At 39.7% G+C, this 19,830-nt stretch overlaps 1 protein-coding gene across 1 annotated transcript in view; it reads right to left on the bottom strand.

Moving 5' to 3' along the window:
• Positions 1-19,830, bottom strand: part of LOC134018952 (metabotropic glutamate receptor 4-like) — a 109,267-nt gene that overhangs the window by 1,806 nt on the left and 87,631 nt on the right. The window contains exons 7-10 of the mRNA XM_062459348.1: positions 15,444-15,644; positions 11,512-11,648; positions 9,843-10,778; positions 3,027-3,273 (exon numbers count right to left, since the gene is read on the bottom strand). Coding sequence (XP_062315332.1) covers positions 3,027-3,273; positions 9,843-10,778; positions 11,512-11,648; positions 15,444-15,644 — 1,521 coding nt within the window. The remainder of the gene's footprint in view (positions 1-3,026; positions 3,274-9,842; positions 10,779-11,511; positions 11,649-15,443; positions 15,645-19,830) is intronic.

Below are 19,830 nucleotides of genomic sequence, written 5' to 3'. Positions count from 1 at the left end.
ACCATTCCAATGATTGCTTGGCCAGGTTTTCTATATGCATGACTCCATCAGACATTCGTCACTAGGGAGTGCAGGTGGATCCAGCCATGGTCACAAGGTAATTGATATGAATAGCAAGCAGTGAGTAACATCATTCATTTCAGCCGTTTAGTATCACAAGAACATTTTCAATACCTAAAGAATGTGTTGCAATCTGAATATCATATCTAAATGCAGATATAGTTTATGACATAGGCGAGCAGGTGAACAGGCTAAAGCTGTGACAAGAAAATCAAACACTTTGGCAAAACTTGCTCGACTATAGCTCTCAGTTTCTGAATACTATGTTACATACCGTACCCGCTTCATAGCATGTCCTGATTCAAGGACAATTTTTGATTTTTTCATTTATGCACACATTTTCTAGTACAGTATGTGATGCAGTTTGGCTCATTCAAATGCAAAACCCGAAGAACTACATGCTGAGACATAAGATTGCACTCTGTGCACCAAGCAAAACATGCAGTGCTTTCAATAATGTTGCAGTACAGACACATCTGGGAGAAAGTAAAAGAATAAGTAGCAAACTATACAATTTTATGTGACATTTAACCTAACACAGTAAACAAATGTGTAACTCATTAGAACATAGACCATTTAGAAAATAAGGACCACTGCTGTTTGGCATGCCTGTATTTGGCAGTCAATAGCACAGTATTTGATGCCTGTTTTGTTCTCTGGCCTTGTGTAGCTGTGAGTAAGCGGTGTAGTGCCTGAGGGAAGAACATGTGCTGGACGTGTACCAGAACAAAAGGGACAAAGCCCTAACACAGAATCTGACCCAACATGGTCTCTCCTGGAGTCAGGTGTGTGTGTGGGTGTGCGTGTGTGTGTGTTTGTGAATTGTCATCAGCTTGCATGCTCTGTGTTGCAATCACAATACCAATCTGACAATTGTGTTGCTAGCAGCCTGCTCACTGATTGAGAGAGTCAGACGGGATAAATCCAATCGTGGACTGCTGACAGCCTAAGTGGGGGGCAAAGATTCTAGAGGAAAGGGATGTGTGATGGACATCAGGTATGTGTGTGTGTTTGTGTGTGTTTGTAAGTGTGTGTGTGTGAGTGTGTGTGTTCCTGTGTGCATGTGTGTCTTGTGGAGGGATCTCTCCATTTCACCATCATTCTCACCTAGAGAAGGATTGATAAATGAACCTTATTTAAATATTTATGCGCTGCGAGGCCTAGATAAAAAATAGATGGTCCAGAAAGAATTGGAGCTGGCAGACCCATCTGTCATTCCCTCTCCACTCTTATTGTTGTTGTACGTCCCATTACCACAAATTCCTCAGTTTGTCAACGTGGGAAACAGATTACAGGGGACATGCGGCTATCACTTGTCCCCCACATTCATGCAGAGTGGTGTCATCTCGCCACATTAGCACGGATCAGGATTCAGCACATTCATTGGCCATTTGCAGTATGACACGTCAACATTGTCTAGCTATGTTAATGTTTGTGGCTCAAGAATGTGTCTGTGAGGGAGAAAATTGTCTGAGACTATTGGGGGTGTTGTATTATAGCCAAGGGCAGGACGGCTGTTAAGTTCAGTGCACAGCTAAGGCAAGCATGGAATCCATGTGAACATTAGCACAAACATAAGGTGAGGAAAGTGTTCAAACAGTGTTGGGAGGCGAGCTTGATAGTCTTCCAGTTACCTGAGAGTCTAAAGCCCCTCACATGGTTCCCCTCCCTCTCCACAGTCTGACATACAAGCACAAAGAGCAGCTGTTAGTCCTCCAGGTTCAACCACAGGATCCAGGTCACAGTCAAGACTCATGTTGTGAAAATTATCTGGCATCTCATCTAAGTGCCATGATCACGTTTTCCACCAGCAGAGGAAGGGGATTCATCCATGTGGACATAGTAGACACTTGCAATTCAGATACACTGTCGATCAGATAGATAGTCTTACATCCCTCAAAACTACCTGAAAAGAATACCTTCAAATTCAGGGCAAGATTGACCACCCCTCCATCTAACGTTATTTACACTTTTTTTACCCTCCAACTACAGTACCTGTCTCCTTGAAATGTCCAACGTGAGAAATTGCATGTATTGTAAGAAGTGACATTTTGCAAGGTTTCCTGCCTCCTCATTGAAAGGAAGTACAAATGTTTTTGGTTACAAAGGTGAAAAATTAGACATACTGAATTGACATCCATGGTGTTTAAAATTGATTGGATGGAGTGATTCCAAATGCTTTTTAACCCTTGTGTTCTCCTCGGGTCGTTCTGACCCATCAGTCATTGTGAGCCACCGTCGTATTGCGACAACTTTACCGCATACAAAAACAAAGTGAAGCATTTTCTTTTAACCGTCGGGCTGTCTCAGACCCCCCACATTGCGAAGGTTAAAAGAAAAGTATTTTTATTTGTTTTTGTATTGGGTAAAATTGGGTAAACACAATGATGGTTCGTTATGAACCTTTGGGTCATGTGACCCGAAGGCAGCACGAGGGTTAATAGTTGTTTTTTGGAGAACATGTTTCAGCTACAATGTGTTGATTACTTTGGATGTGTCAGGCCATGACTGACATGTTAAAGCATGCAGTGCCTCCTCCTGTTTATCCATGGGAAATCCCTGGAGGCTAGAGAGTTAATCAGCTGTGTTTTCTGTCACCTAGATATATATTGATCCATCCTGATTACCTGCTCTGCTTTGATGCTATGCTTCAGTTGTAGTATAAGATAAAGTATAATTATCTGGCAGAGGAAGTGCACACCCAAGAAGTGCACACCTTACATAACACTGGCTAATTTTCTAAAGCCGTTGTAGTGTAAAATAACAAAAGCATAAATTATGCTTACATGCATTAAAAGCTTGCACTTTATTTGTTTTCAAGCCAGCTACTGTTGCCCTGAAACAACTCACTGACTTAACGAAATTAAGTCAAGATGAAGTACAAAACCAGTACCATTTGTGAGTTTACTGATCTCTATTATCGTGTCCCTAGCCTGCCAACCTGGGAGCCTTGGGTGGCTACTCACCTTGTGTCTCTAGGCTTTCACATAGTTCAGACTTGGCCTCTCCGTTGGGCCTGAGGCCGCCCTTGGGGTTGAACTTGTTAGACATGGTTGCTGCGGTGACCACTGCCTTGAGGCTGCGTTTGCGCTTGGGCACGTTCTGTTCAGGGTGAAAAAGGACCACGTAGACCTTGGGCATGTAGAGCATCCCCAGCGACACAGAGGCACTCAGACTCACAGAGATGGTCAGCGTGGTGGTCTGGATGTACATCTGGTGTGGACAGGAGAAAATAAAAGAACAGGACATTGTTGTTACACCAGGACAGAGATGCTTTAGTTGAAGAGGCCAGAGTGAAATAAGAGTGTCTGCTAAATGACTAAATGTAGATAAGAGCTGCAAAATCACACATGACTACAAGATCTACTGTATACTGTAGTAAGCTTAAGTCTGAGAACATTGTCACCATCAGATCTAAGATTATAATATTGGGACATACAGAACAGGTGTCTTGTTCATTGTCACAAGTGCTTGTGGTTTTATTGGTGCATGTTTATTTTTCCTTAGTGACTGATGCAGGATTCTTCCTGATTTGTCACTGTCTGACCCCAGTGGTTCAGTGTATGGTGTTTGATTGTGTGTAAGCATGTGTGTTTGTGTGTTTTTGTCTCAAATGGCAGCTGGGACTTACAGCTGTAGAGAAGAGCAGTGGCTTGAGGCATGAGCATAGAGCATGCAGAGACACCTTGGAAATGTATAAAAATTCTTAGGAGTTATGTTTCCATTTGTGTTTTAACATGCATGAAATTATTCACAATCACATGTACCCTGACCATCTTTGATTAACATTTGGACTACTGTACTATCCAACTTAGCATGAAGTTGTATATGGATAAACATTTAATGAACAACTGTGTATTTCAATCTTTTTTGCTAGACAAATACATTGTACATAAGTACATTCTACAACTGACATTTCTGAGCAAAATATAAACTAATCTTAAAACTGTTCCGGACAACCACTGAGAAATAGAACATACAGTACTGTATAAAAAACGAATATCATCTAGGAGGACAGGTACTGTAATTTCTAGCGCTCCACAGAACTCAGAAGTTATCCAGGGAAATGTTCTAGTCCTCTAAGGTGGACAACATTGTATTTGAAACAATTCTCTTCTGTCTTTGGTTTTAGAGTTGTTGAGGAAAAGGACAAGGGTGTAAATTGGAAATACAGCTCACAGCCAACCACCTCTCTAACAGATTTGCCTCAGGTTGAGAGTGGCATTACATTCACAGACATCCCGAGTGACTGAATGGCGTGGCAAGGGAAATGCTAACCCACAGGGTCGTTAGTCATGAGAATGTCAAAAGCTATAAATGATATGTTTCTCAACATGTGTTGGGTCTTGACGGATCTCTTATTATCATTGTATTTAAGTGTATACCATAAATGTGTTTTTATAAATGTTTGGTAATACAATTACAATAAATTACATTTCTTACATTTATAGAGAGTAAGTTACTTTTCAGCAGTCATCTAATTTCATACCTTGAAGGTGTGTTTGTGCATTGCAATATGCGGATCAACCTTTCTGAATATGGTTTTCAGATTTTATACGGGAACAGCAGCATTTATCTGGCAGTTTACAGACTATCATATTAGACTATTACACAGAGTATAATTTCTCTGAACCGTGTTATGTATGCAAATGCTTTCAAATGAAAGAGAACAATGCAATAATTGCAATATTTGTTGAAACATACAATGATGCCTTATGAAATTGGATTCTCAATCTGCACATGGGAAGCTCCCAAAGACACATCCTCTGAGATGACTTGCAGGTCTGTGCAAAATGAAAGTGACCTCGAAGTCCATCACGCTGCACGTAGCACCCAAGCATTCCCTGGTGATGGAGGGGGAGTTTGTAATCTCCTGAGAAGATTACATACGGCCTGGGGTGACTTCAGCACAATATTGCTGTCCCCTTGAGTACAGGGTGGAGTCACTCTGTGAGAGGGCCAGGACCCCTGCTCCCTTCTGCCAGCTCAGGTGAGATAAATTAACCTTGACAACCTGATATGATCGCCAATCTGCCTCATCGGCATAGCGGTGGATGGACGCTTAAGAGAAGGTCTTCATGAGACACAACCATCCTGTACAGGAGCGAGAATGTATTTCCAAAGTAACAGGACAGCAGTTTTCTGATTCAGCCAGCTGATGTCTCAGCGCAGTATAAGAAGTATTGTACTGTGGATTCAAGTTGGAGACAAAACATATTTTCCATCTTTGATGCAGGCCCTCACCACACAGCTTTGTCAAAACCATAAATTACACAGCTCCAATCACTATCCTTAGACCCATAAAGAGATACTGCCTCTGCATTATCGCAGATGCCAGAATTTTTCAGTTCGTACATAATATCACACTGACATGGCTCATACAGCGTTGGGAATAGACAACAACATGAAAACATAAATAATGCATTAATAAGATTATCCGATTATTTCCTGGAACTGCAGTTATTTAAATTCTACAGCCATCCTCATGTGTGAGATCGTTTAGTCCTCAGCAACATCAAAGGAGCTGCAGTCATGACCATGTTTTTGACTTTGCTTTCCTATTGGCTCTGTTTTATTTGCAGTAAAATTTGAAGATGTTAGTCATTACATATTATTGCCTTCAATGGTTGCAAGACAGCATAAGCCCCCTTTGAAGTGAACCAGATAAGAAACACATTTTAAGGCTTTGTTGTGATTTTATGGACATTTATCATCTGCTTTTATGCTACAACAGAGAATATACATATACCTCTCTACTGCCTCTAAATGTTTCCAACCACTTTCAACTAGGAGTTTTTTCCCGTTGTTGCTCCTTTGGAGTCATGCTGAGGGAAAGTGTTCAACAACGAATGTCATTCTCCCTGTTTCTTGTCACATAAAAGTCAAACAGCCATAATTGGCAGAACACTTCATCATGCATGATGAGCTTTGTCCAAACAACACTGCCAATCAGTCCTCATGTTCTCTTTCTCAAACACACAGAGGACGTAGTTCTGTGCCAAGCTCCTTTCAAACAAGAAACAATGGCACAATTAACAGAGCATTATCACTACCTGCCAGTCTGCTGCCACCCAACACGCTCTGTGCCTGTTTACGCTACCAGTCAAATAGGGGACCCTTCCATTTCTATTGTTATTTTCATGGCATTCGTTATTATACAAGACCCAAGACAAGTCACCCTTTAGTAAAGGTGAGGTATATATAAAATAAAGCAAAGATTATTTTAAATATATCCTACAGTACATAATCAAGTAAAGTCAATAAGATACAGACTATCAATATATTTGATTTTAGGTCTGTTAATGTCAGCAAATCCTTTCTCATATCTAAGTAGGTAAAAACAGCAAATGTAGATTTATTTTCTTTTTTTTTGTCTCAAGAGGGGGGTCAGATGGCTGAGTGGTTAGGAAATCGGGCTAGTAATCAAAAGGTTGCCGGTTCCACCCCCGGCCATGCCAAACAACGTTGTGTCCTTGGGCAAGGAACTTACATTTACATTACATTTAGTCATTTAGCAGACGCTCTTATCCAGAGCGACTTACAGTAAGTACAGGGACATTCCCCCCGAGGCAAGTAGGGTGAAGTGCCTTGCCCAAGGACACAACATCATTTGGCGCAGCTGGGAATCGAACTGGCAACCTTCAGATTACTAGCCTGACTCCCTTACCGCTCAGCCATCTGACTCCCTGTACTTCACCCTACTTGCCTCGGGGGGAATGTCCCTGTACTTACTGTAAGTCGCTCTGGATAAGAGCGTCTGCTAAATGACTAAATGTAAATGTAAGAGGCCCATGGTTTGTTATGGATTATTTATTGATATGCTCTACTGGTTTGGAGTAATTTCTGTTACTGGTCAAATTCAAATATACAGTACATTTTATGTGAATCTCTTAGAACGTATAGTAGGTATATCTACACCTACATTGTGTTATGATTCCAACCCATAGGACATTTTGTTGTTTTCTCCCTCTCCCCCAAATTCTCATGCTTTTCTCTTGTAATGGGCCAGTTTAACAAAGTGGGTGGATTCCCTGCTAATTACTTTTCGCTTAGCTGTCCTTTTATGCAGGTTGCAATTGAGATTCTGTTGTAGCACTGTCCTGTAAACAGACAGCACCTAAAAACATGTTTACTGTGTTGCACTTAAGGTATGGTGCTGTTCTTATTGCATTGTACTATATCAAGTTGAAATGTTGCTTTGTGCCTGGTAAAATACAGTTCATTCCTTGGCCATAACCACAGAAATACTGTTCAAACTATCCACTTGTGAACCGTGATTTTCTTCTGTTTAAATGCACATTTTGTATGTAGATTTGGATAAAACCATCTGCTAAAGGAATACAATTTAAAAACTATGTACACAGGTTTTCTCAATACTCACTAGGCATGGCAGTGTCTGCTGGAAGCTAGTAGAGACTTGACATTTCAAAGACTGAGGGAAACTTTTCAATATTGAATGCATGCATCTAACATATGACTCACATTTCATTCACAAATTCATGGTAACGTTACATTTCTTATCGCTTTATCACAGACACAATAATGGACCATGAACTGGAAGAGGAGATGGGGAATGATATTAAAAGAAAGGCAGTGACATTTAGAGGGATTGACATGGCATCAACAGATTGCTTTTTTCTCTCTCTCAAAGTCCACTCATATCTTTACAAAATATAATAATATGAAACCTCTGCAGCAAGATTAAATGGAATTATGAATTACATTAGAATAACATTGTGCAATACGCCTTTGGCCATAGGCATTTTATCATTACTTTTGATCATAGCTTTTGCCTTAGGTCTGTCCGTGTGATACAATCACACATTGGAAACTTCGTGTTCACACTTGGCCAGTGGCGCCTTAATGCACGGGCTTACCTGGGCTTAAACCCGGGGCCTCGACCAATCAGGGGCCTCTTAATAATAATACAAAATAATAATGATGATAAACGTCCGTATTCGCGATGTCATTACTCTGCTCTACAGTGGCATCTGGTGGTGGATGTGGAGGCAGGGGAGCCCCCCCCCCTCCCCCTTATCTAAACAAAATGTAACAAAAACTAGAGAGGGTACGATTTGTAGGGTGTGCTTGCTTGCGTCGGTTGCAGATGGGTCCATTTAATATGAAACAAGCTGAACCCCCTTTGAGACAAGCTATTCTAACAACGTTGTCACTGGCAGTATTTTTCAGATGGAATCGCGATTCAAACGGTACCATCTGCTAACTGAAAATATGCCCTCAAACGCGACTTTTTGGTCTCAGTCTAGAGCCCTGCGTGGAGAAGCTGAATTGTGCTATGAGCAAGCTAGCCTAGCTGCTGTTGCTAACCAAACTTCACTGAGGGGATTGTTTGAATGCGCCAGGAATTAACGTTTCTTTTGACATAAAGTTTAGGCTGTGGCATTGAATACAGCGACGCACCACACAAGCCTTAGTTTAAATACATAATTTATTGTGACATTACTTACTGTACATGCAAGTCTTGAATTGCTTAAATGTATAATGCTGCTAGTACACCATGGCAAGATACGATACTTGCTGTGCAACAGCAATGCACATTGTATCCATGCGTCGTTGCTAACGTGTGCTGACGTCGTGACGTAAGCTAGCACTGAGTTCCCTTCGTTGACACAAGGCACTTTTTACCACAAAACTGAATTTCAGCCTAAACCGTGCAACGGAATGTAAATAACAATACAAGCAACTCGTGCGATTAGCGTGTGGGGGGCCTCAAAAAAAGAAAAAAAAAGTCCATAGCCCAGGGGCCTCAAGTGCTATTAAGACGCCCCTGCACTTGGCAGGTTTGGTTCGATTAAAACGAACGCTTGTGCGATTGCTCTTAGTGCAGGTTATTTGAACAAGTGTGAGCGATGTAATTCGAACCCTGGTGCTCACCAACAAGCAGACCAAGACCGCTTGAAAAGAGTACGCTTCCAAACGAACTCTGGAGAGTACGATTGATATGTGAACGTTACTCAACATGGACAAAAAACGTAAAAACATGGACAAAAAACGTCACCAGATGCAACCCATAAGAGTGGTGACATGAGCAAAGGGCAAATGTGGAGCAACGAGGAGGTAAAACTCTTTATTAACATATGGTCCGAGTCGGGAGGCAACCATATTTCAAGTAGCCTATAGGCCTACTCGAAAAAGCGCACATAAATGCTCGTTTTCAAAATGTTCAGTGATAAGTTTCATAGCTGTCCAATCAGGTCGAGACCCTATCCATATGCCTTTTGTTTAGGTTCGGTGGTAAAAATGCCCCTAAGCGAACCAGGACTAAATGTATAATTTTATTTTTTTGTCAGTAACCAAGAGAACCAAACTACAAGTGTGAACACGACCGGTGGACAGGTTCTAAAATAAATAGTTTCTTTGAAATTGTGTTGGTAAATGTTACATCACGTTTACAATTACAACTACAAGTAGTGAACACAGAAGTCATGATGATTTTCAGTGCAATCAAGAAAATACTGGATGTTGTGGGTTAGCATCTCTCTTCTTTATCACTACAGATTTGGATGAGCCAAATCAATACCTGCATGCTTATAGTTCTCAATTGCTCAATGAAGCTAAATGAACGAACACATTCAGCTTCGCATAGACATGTCATTCCCAGTAGAAGAACCATACTGTACTTAATTGGCTTGCTCAATTGGCTTGTTTAAAGTAAGTAAACATAAGTATTATGGATGAATGGCCAAATCATTGACCTGAACCACTTATTCAGAACTGCATGTATATTGCAATGATCATGTATTCACTCAGTGGACATTTACCTTCTCTGTCGACTGTGACGTCCCAAAGAAGATGGGGATGAAGGCCAGCCAAACAATGCAGGTGGTGTACATGGTGAAGCCGATGGGCTTGGCCTCGTTGAAGGTCTCCGGCACTCCTCTGGTCTTAATAGCGTAGACTGTACAGGTGACCATGAGCAGCATGCTGTAGCCAAGAAGGCAGATCAGGGACAAGTCTGAGATGTCACACTTGAGCACACCGTGGGCCATATCTGGGTTGGCTGCGCGCTGGTCCTCATAGTCAATGATGGCCTGGGATGGGTCCATACCGAACCAGATGCACACCCCTAGCAGCTGCACTGAGATTAAGCTGAAGGTGATGACCAGCTGGGAAGCTGGGGAGATGAACCTGGGGGCACTGACAGACATCTTGCCCTGCTCAAAGATGCGGTAGATGCGGTTGGTCTTGGTGAGCAGTGCTGCGTAGCTGATGCTCATGCCCAGGCCCAGGAAGATACGCCTGAGGGAGCAGATGCCCACGTCAGGAGCAGAGATCATGAGGAATGTAGTAGCATAGCACAGGAAGATACCTGTCAGCAGCACATAGCTTAGTTCACGGCCTGACGCCTTCACAATGGGCGTGTCGTTATATCGGATGAATGTCACCACCACAAACAAAGTAGCCATGATGCCCAGAATGGCAATGAGGACAGGAATGACTGCCCAGGGAGAATTCCACTCTAGCTTGACAATGGGAATGGGCTGGCAAGCGGTATGGTTCTCATTGGGCCTCAGATCAAAGCGACACATCTTGCATGTATAGGTGTCGGCTTGGTATTGGTAGCCATCACAGCGTTCACAGTGCCAGCAGCACGGGATGCCCTTCACTGTCTTCTTCCTCTCCCCTGGACGACAAGGTTGGCTGCAAATGGAGGATGGAACCTGGGGAGTTCCACCAGGCCACCGCATCTCATTTGTCTTGAGAGGGAAATGTACAGCAGAGTATTATATATCTCTAGAACCACATCACTCATGTAATTGTTTACTCAGATTGTACCATGCTGCATTATTGTCTGTGTACATACAGTTCTCTGACTTCTCACACTATACCCACTAGTTTAAACCAGCCCTAACAAGCTTCCATTGGAAAATTATTTCAGTTGAAGATGTATGAAACTAGAAAAACATTTTCAAAACAAGTTTATCTCAACACTCCAGTCTTAAGACCAAACTGTCTTTGACAATAACTATATTGTTTCAGTTGAATATGGAAAATAACATAACATATTCATGAGGACACAAATCAATCAAGATTGAATTAAACAGAATCAGAAGTAAATACAAAGGGATGGTTTGATCAAAAGCAACATCTGTTTTAAGGATTGCGTACGCTATAAAGCAAACTCTTTTTCCATCAAACTGTCCTTGCTTTGAAAGCATTTCTTATCTCAAAACAGTCATATTGTTTATGAGTTTCAAACTCAGCAGGAGAATACATAATCAAAGTGGAATGAGTAAGTATAAAAGTGTGCTAATAACAATGTAATGCCACATCCCCTGGTTTTCCTATTGTCATTAGTCAGTTGCTGTCATTTGTCTTTACTTTAAGCTTGACTGCAATGGCCTGGTGTGGATTCAGTTATTTTAGCCATTTCTCATGTAAATAGTTTAGGAAAGGCAAACACATTATTGTACAACAGTGTAGTCTTACATCTAAATGGAGCTGGTCAGTCCAATTGCCTATAATCCTGTACTCTCTGGTATCATTGTTAATTTGGTACTGGTAGATCTCATAGCGGCCAGGGGCATCCCCGTTTTCGTTGAAGACCACAGGAGTGCCAGCAATACCTGCAGAAGAAAGAGCAAATCTACTGTGATCTATTGGACAATGTCAAAACTCTATGAAATCATGTTACGGATAATGTTAGCATTCAGATTGACCAAAACTCACACACCATTGCGTAAAAACTGCATATGCTGAGAACTCAAATTTGATTGGAGATGAATGGATGTAGCGCAATCTGCAACAATATACTAATGCATTGCTTTTTTTTAGGCTGCAGTGGAAGATCAGAACCTGCTCTATCGTCATACACAACTAGTGAGTGAGACTACATGAGGGCCTTGAATTTATAACCTCTCTGTTAATCAGTGGAAGAGAATGGATCTAGACAGCAAAGTTGTACTCTCCCCTTTGGATGGGGCCAGAGCTGCTGTCTGTTCTTATTCTCATACTTTCACACTTCTCAGTTCTGCCTCACATTCTGCCTCCTCAGTTTCCCCGTCACACGTTGTCCTAAAAGTCCCCTCTCAGAGATTCTCTCAGCTTCAGTACAACACATGGCCTGATTACCACAGGCACGCTCCTCCCCTCATCCTGTTTTTCAGTGCCTGTCTGTCTGGTACTAAGCCAGACCACAAAGCCCTGTCCAAACTGGATGTGTTCTAAACAAGGAGTGTGGGGATTCACAGATTTACTGTTGGGAGCCCAGAGGAGAAATCACAGCTGCCCTATATTATTTTGTCTAGAAACAAGGGAGAAGTCCATAGATAGGATCTATACCCCTTTCCTTACTCTCACTCACACTTTCACTTTCTTTCTTTGTTTCTCTCCCACCTTTTTTCTACCTTCCACAGAATTCCGCACAATTCATTCCCCTGAGCTCTTTGAGATATTGCTGCAGCTCACTTTGTTGGCATTCGACAGCCCACACTCCAACACTTCAAAGCAATACACATAGGTACATGGTTGCAAGATGGGTCTCAGATTTATTTCATTAGAAAAGTGTTGATTTTGTATTAGATTTAATTGCATGGATATGTTGTGGGTAATGGACAAATCAGCTGACAAGTCAACTGATGTCAACAATGAGCTTGAGAGACAACAATACAACAGTATCTTTGTTCCCATAATATTTGAGGTCAATATGCTAAGAAATGACAGTGTAGGTTTCAGAAAAGAAGACATATTAAAACCAGGTGAAATGCACAGGCTCCTGAGACCTTGAGGTGCATGCATAATGTACACAAATCCACAACTTCTTCCGGTAGTCAATCAGGCATCCACACAATATATACTTACTATTAACGTTAACTTAAAATGAAAGACACCAGAAAATATAAGGCTATCTTAGAGGATATTTTTTGCTCAACATTTCATCAATCAGCTTAGCCTTGGGCTCACAGTGGCCTGTTATTTTTCGAACATTGTATTTCATGATCCAAAGTTAGTTAAGGAGTGTTCTGGAATTTTAGAGCTATATAGACTACTTTAACAGCAGACATTTTTATCAAATTAACAGGTGGAAATATACCAAAAAGTGCTTAACTTAATTTAAACTTAAACTATTACTTTCCCCATTCACAATTAGACTGCAACATTTACAACTAAGCCAACAATAAGTAATAAATATTAAGTTAAATATTAATGAATTTGTCTTTAATTCCCTATTGTTGCTGAAACAGAGGCAATACAAAACTTCTGTGGAGACACACACTGTATTGTATAGAAACTCTAAATGGAGCGCAAGCTTTACTGGTTATTAGTCATCCAACTGAGCAGAGTTAAGGAGAGAGTAAGGGCTGATTATCTTGTCAGCTTTTCCCACTCATCTCTTTGTGACAAGAAGCTCAGAAAGCATGCAGCATTGTTTTCTAGGCTACATTTTACCCTCCCCTCTCTGTTTGTCATGGCATGGCATTTTGTTAGTTGCCTGGCAAGGAGAAAGACGTTACGGGGTATAAGCATTCCAGCATTGCAATTACACTCCTATGTGCAGACATTTGCAATAATTAAACATCTTTACAACTTAACAGTTTGTCAGTTGTGTCTAAAGCAAATGTTTGTGTAGGCCTACTCTCAAATGTTCTTTATGCAAAGATTATATATGCAGAGTATTTAGCATACTGTACCATTCATCTAAAGTATCTCTAGATGTCCTACAAAAAGGTTTGTCCTCCCAAAGCTTAAATTTAGATTTTGAAAAGGGAGACACTTTAAATGACATGCTGTTAAAGCTTGTATCAATGATAATATGTATCGTAATAGTCAGCAAATATAAAATCACAAATATATCTAAAGCATTTGTAATGTAATGTAATGTTTAAAATGGAAATGCAGTAAAACATTATAATATGTACAAGCCATTGTTCTGAAACAACAGACTTAGCAGTCTAACGTCAGTGCATTACATGATGTGTATCCGCATTGTCAACTGTATCTACAGTGGCACATTTGTTTTTTCCTTAAGTCAGCATGGATGCCGAAGATGCTTCCCAGAATACTTTGGAATCATTTTGCCACTTCCTGTTGTTTGCCTTAAAATCTTTTACGGACATTATCTGTCACAGCTGAATTAAAAGCAATATACTCTCTTTCAGTAATGAGTTCTGCCATTGATTTCTCAGTCATCTCAGGTTTTAATATGGATATTCGTCCAGTAATGGAAATCCAAGAATAACTGTAGAATGGGCTTGTAGACAGCATCAACAGAATGTTCAGTACATTAATATATTAGTTTTGTGATTGAGTTTTGTATGAGTGCGAGTTTTGAATGTTGTTTCAATTATCTTTATACATTGAATATTAGTTTTCTTATAGTCATTGACAGAGCCTTGAGTGTTAACTCATCAGTCCAATCCAGATCAACACTATTAGCCTTAGCTCACAATCTTTCAAATGCGGGGTGCTAGGCCACATCAAAAACCATAGGCAAATTGGTTGTCAAAACAGACTTTCTTCCTTTAACTTCTAAGAACAAAGCCAAATGAAGAGTGACCTGGTTACATGGTAATCACCGTATTGAAGAATGCATAAACAATGTTTTGACTTTGAAGTTGTCTACTAATGTGCCTTGTTGAGTGCTACCCAACCCTCCATTCAAACTGAGCAAAACTGTGACTGGCAGCTGCACTGAATTTGATACTTGATACCAGTGTGATATCCACTGGAAAAATGAAACCGTTAACCAACAAATTAAATATATTGATTGAATTTCTCTGTCCAAAATTGACCACATTATACTAAAGCTACATGAATACAAAAAGTTATTGTTGACGGGCATGTCTCCTACAGTGTTACACCTCCGAATCTGACGGTTAAGTAGGATTCTTTCTGTCCATCATATTTCTGTGAGGTAATTAATTATGGAGTTCCTATAGGAGGTGTCTATAGGTGTCTATAGGAGGTTAATGAGAAACCTTTGATAAGGCAGCTGTCCGTTATGGGATGCAGATTCTCCTTCTGCAGTCTACAGCTCTACCTCATCCAGCAATCACAAAGCCCTGTCGTCCACACGGTACCCATTATCATGCAATTAGCCCAAGGTTGGAGCTGATCTGTGGTTGGGTGTCAGTAAGTACTTGTTACTTTCTACCTGATTAAATGAACTTCATATCATCCTGACCTTCTGTACAATTGATTTGTAATTAGTGCACCTTATTAAATACATGGAAACTGACCTCAGCTTAGCACTCTTTTCTGCAAGTTACAATACAATGGATAACTCTTGGTTAATATAAATGCATGTTTGTTAGTATTTTGAAATGGCAATTGTATTGTATGAACATGAATAATATCTTTTCAGGTCTGAAAGAGTGTTCCTTTGAAGGTGACATAAAATAGTGTGTGAACACAAGACAAACCTATGAAGTTGACTTTGCGGATGAATTTGAGCAGTGTAGTTCCATTGATGGTGTCCATCTTGGAGCAAAGGCCGACTTTACCAGGACAGAGCTCTTTGTGCATGTTGTGTAGAGCATGAGCCATAGCGTAGACTGCATCTACGACAAACTGAACTTTCCCCTCCTGCTCGTAGGATGAATCTTTTCCAATTCGCTCGTGGTCTGAAGGAGCAGAGATAAAACAATAGAGACACATTTTGAATTTATGAAAATAATTGGAATATGAGCTAGTTACATGAATATCATCTTATACCAGGTTACGTTGCAAACCAAAATCATATGACATTTGTTTATAGAACTGGACATACACTAATCTTTAAAATCAGGTAAAGGTTGGGCTGTAACACTAAACACAACAATCAACCAAAGATTGAGGACTGAACAATGATTGCAATAAATGCTAAATCAAGCAAATGATAGCCTTTTAGAGTGTTCTTTATTGTGAATTCATCCTTCTTCAGTTTTTTTTAATTTGGAGCTTGGAATGAATGCAATTACATGCTATTTGTTCTAGACATCAATCAGAGAACCTCTTTTAAGTAAATGAAAGTAGCAATAAAAAATAGGTCTGTTTGAGCTCATTGTGGCTTACGATATTACTGATTGGTGAGGAGATCCTCTCTTCAGTGTTGCTAGCACAGAAAGACATGCAATGTGAAATGTTTCCTTTTTAGTTCAAATGCATTTATTGTTCTGAATTATTCTTCACTTTTTAAATTACATGTTTCTCTTGTCACTTTTCATCAATACAAGTATTGTTTCTATGTCAGACACAATCAATGAAGAAACCACAAATAGCCTACTACCAATTAATTAAATACTAGTCATAACGTTGTTCTGTAACATACTAAAGGCTGACATGGGTGAATATCACTGTTATTTACAGACAAACCAAAATTGTTTATGTAGATAGTGCAGGTTCCAGAATAGTTAGTTGTGGGACACCTTTCTTAACATCAAGAAACCTAAATATTGCACCATCAGAGGATACAAAATAAGTCCTGTCTGTGTACTTGTATCAATCTGATACAAGTAAATGTTGACACTTTCTGAGGATGTGTTTACTGATACAAAAAGTAATCAGAAGACTTTATCTGATAGTGTATGTTGTTACTCATATACCCACACAAGGCCACAGATCTATTAATCAAGTCAAGCGAGTGTGATAAAGTGGTGAAGGAGTACTGGAAGACAAAGCTAGACAGGCATAATCATTCTTCAGTATTCATGTAATTAGGTATGACAGGTGTATATTAATCATAGCCAGGGTTGTTCCAATCCTTTGAAAATGTTTTAATTGGCACACAAGGTTTCAATTAACATCGTGGTCCTTCAATTTGCCACTGGCTGGTAAGCCTATGTTAAGGGGGAGACAGTGGAGCACCACTGTGGATTATAACTGGCCAAGCAGAGGGGAGCTGAAATATCATACTGTTTAACAATGTGGCGTAATGGACATTGTTGCCATTGGCAACAATCAACAACTAAAATTGTCAACATTTGCACAGCACCACAAGTTCCGACTCTCAAAGTACCATACTTGAATAAAATATGAAAGATGTGTGCAGATTAGATTTTCATCACTGTCTAAATTTTTAATTGAATTTAACAATGGCTTTTAGCACCCGCTGAGCCCACCAATGTTACCTTCCTAATTCCAACTTTAATTCCCCCCCAACAAAATATTTAAAGAAAAGATACATTTTACCTGTGCAAAGTAAAAATTTGTGCTGAAATTAAATAAACAGGTGTATATGATGATCTTCGACAACTGCAGGTTTACTATTTTAAACTTTTGTGCTGTTTCTGTCTTTTATTCATTTCCTATATAGTTTGAGTAGTAAAATTCCCATGACAGTCAGTGAAGTTAGTGAAGCTTACGACTATTTGTTCTCTCACATTTGTCTTCTGATCTTTAACCTTTAATGCTCAATTTGACACAAACAAAGCTTACTATGAAGTTACAATTATTTATATTATTTAACACAAGTAATTCAACTTTAAACCAAATAAAAAGTAACGTGAATGTGTTTTTATAACTGTTCAGATTTTACAAATTGATTCCTCAGCCAGTGAGTTCCCCAATCATTGCTCCAGAGTATTTTAGCAGGAGTTCAATATAGGTTGAGCCCAGACAGCTGAGCTTTGAAGCAACTGATACCATCTGACTCTTTTATCCTGTGTGACAATTTCTCTAGGCCTGATTAAAGTCTAGTCACCAAGATCGACATTCTGTGTGCAAGCAGTTCAAACAACTCAGCTCAGGGCATGAATTCTGTCAGATTATCTTTTGACAATTCCCATGCTTGATGGCTCGAGTTTGATAAGTAAAAGTAGTAAGGTGGTTGAAGTGTTTATTTGTATATATATTACCATTGTACAGATAGAAGATGAGTAACAGAACATGAACAGTGTAAATGTAGCAAAGAAAAAGTATCACAGAGACAGTCCCTGTGACTTTTTACAGTTACAGTACTGTATGTTGCAATAAATCAGCCCTTGCTCATTCAGATACGTGTACTGAGAGGGGTCTCACTCAGTAATCAGTCTGGTACTCTGATATTTTGGCCTCAATACCAATATCGAGATGCTGTGGTATGATTAATAGAACACTGTCACTATTACTCGCATTCAGTAAGTTAAAACTCTCCTGGCCATGGGTTGACAGGTGTTATAAAAAACAATAAGCCATGTCACCAAGAGGAAAACCTCTCAGCCCACATCCTCTGTTGAATCTGATTCTTTTCAGAACCACATGAAATGGCTTCTGCAACTCTTGTCACTTTGTATCTACAGTGTTTCATCTGTTAATGCCTCAAATGTAAACAAGACAAATTATTTGCACGATAAGATAGCACAAAACAGGATGAGGTAATTGATAAAGTCAATCTGCATTTTGTTTTCTGCAAGCCTTGTGAAAGGTCTACAAGCAATTTCTTATCTGAACAGAAGCACTTAATGCGTGCGGCTATGAACAGATAAATCATTTTTTGTTTGTCTTGATGTTATGCATTCTGAATGTGTGTTTGATCTGGCTATGAGAAACAATTTAACATCCATGACAAGTCTCAGAATGTTTTAAAAGCTTGAATAAAAATCACTGCGTATGGTTCTGTAATTGTGATGGAAAGCATGCAGACAAAAAGCCTCCCTCCCTCTCTCTCTCTCTCTCTCTCTCTCTCAAACTATATTCCTTTCTCTTTCCATTCTATGGAACTTTTTATTCATGAATGTATGACAATTCTTTCAAAGATTTTGCTATTTTGATGGATATCAAGAGGTAATTTAATATAATCTTTAATAATTACTTGTGACTTATGATTATTATTGTACAACTTTAAACTTTATTAATGAATCATTCTATGTGGTATGGTAGAAAATGTGCATGTTCACTGAATGGTTCAAAGGATATGTCAGTTACAGCTATGGTGTGTTACAGTAGCTAGGTAGTAACAGGCTTTGTCGACTTCTCTTCACACTGGTCTGTCGTTTGTTGGGTGACACAAGAAGAAAAGAGAACACAGCAACTGTGTAGTGTATGATGCACTACCTGGAACCCAGCTGTGAGGCCTGCTGTGTGACACAGCCAAGGTTGGAAATAAATATGGAACCTCTCTTTATCTATTTCTCGCTGATCGAGGGCCTTTGAAAGAGCTGCATGACTCACTGAAGAACAAGGCATGCATTCCTAGCTCACATAATCCTACAAGGCAAATTGCTGTTGCTCTACCATTTTTTCTCTCAAAGTGTGTATCATGTATCATAAAATGCTATACTCTGACCATACTATCGTACCCAGGGACAATACAGGATTTGAGATGAATCTGTGGAAACAATGGTTTATACTGAAGTATTAGTGTAGCGATAATTACGGGATGCAATTTAGTTTTTTGACATTCAAATATATCCTATTGGACAGAAACATTGACCACTACTATTTGAAAAATATATATATGTGGGCAGTAGTCGAAATGCATATTGTATGTCAGGCCACTATTTGGTGGCCTATTTTCAACCATAAGCCAAACTTTGTATTTGCAGGCCTAACTAGAGATGAATAATTTTCATTGGAGTCATCCTCAATCACTGCATTCATCAGTCATGTTGTTTCATAAACCATTTTTCCAGAAACTTGTGTCCTGTTTTGAACTGTCCAGATAGTTATCTACAGTGCTTTTAGAATATTATCAATAGGACAGGCAGTTTACGAGATGCTTATGCCCCTTTGAAAAACAATTAGCTAATTGGACTTCAAATGCAATTTCAAAGACTCCGGGTTGTTTTGGCAACATCCATTACAAACTGAAGGATTTAGCCCTTAACAAAAAAACTAAAACACAACTTGACA

This window comes from Osmerus eperlanus, chromosome 4 (assembly GCF_963692335.1).
Source record: "Osmerus eperlanus chromosome 4, fOsmEpe2.1, whole genome shotgun sequence".
Taxonomy (NCBI): Eukaryota; Metazoa; Chordata; class Actinopteri; order Osmeriformes; family Osmeridae; genus Osmerus; species Osmerus eperlanus.
The sequence above is the reverse complement of the archived record's forward strand: the minus strand, read 5'-3'. Positions and strand labels throughout refer to the sequence as shown.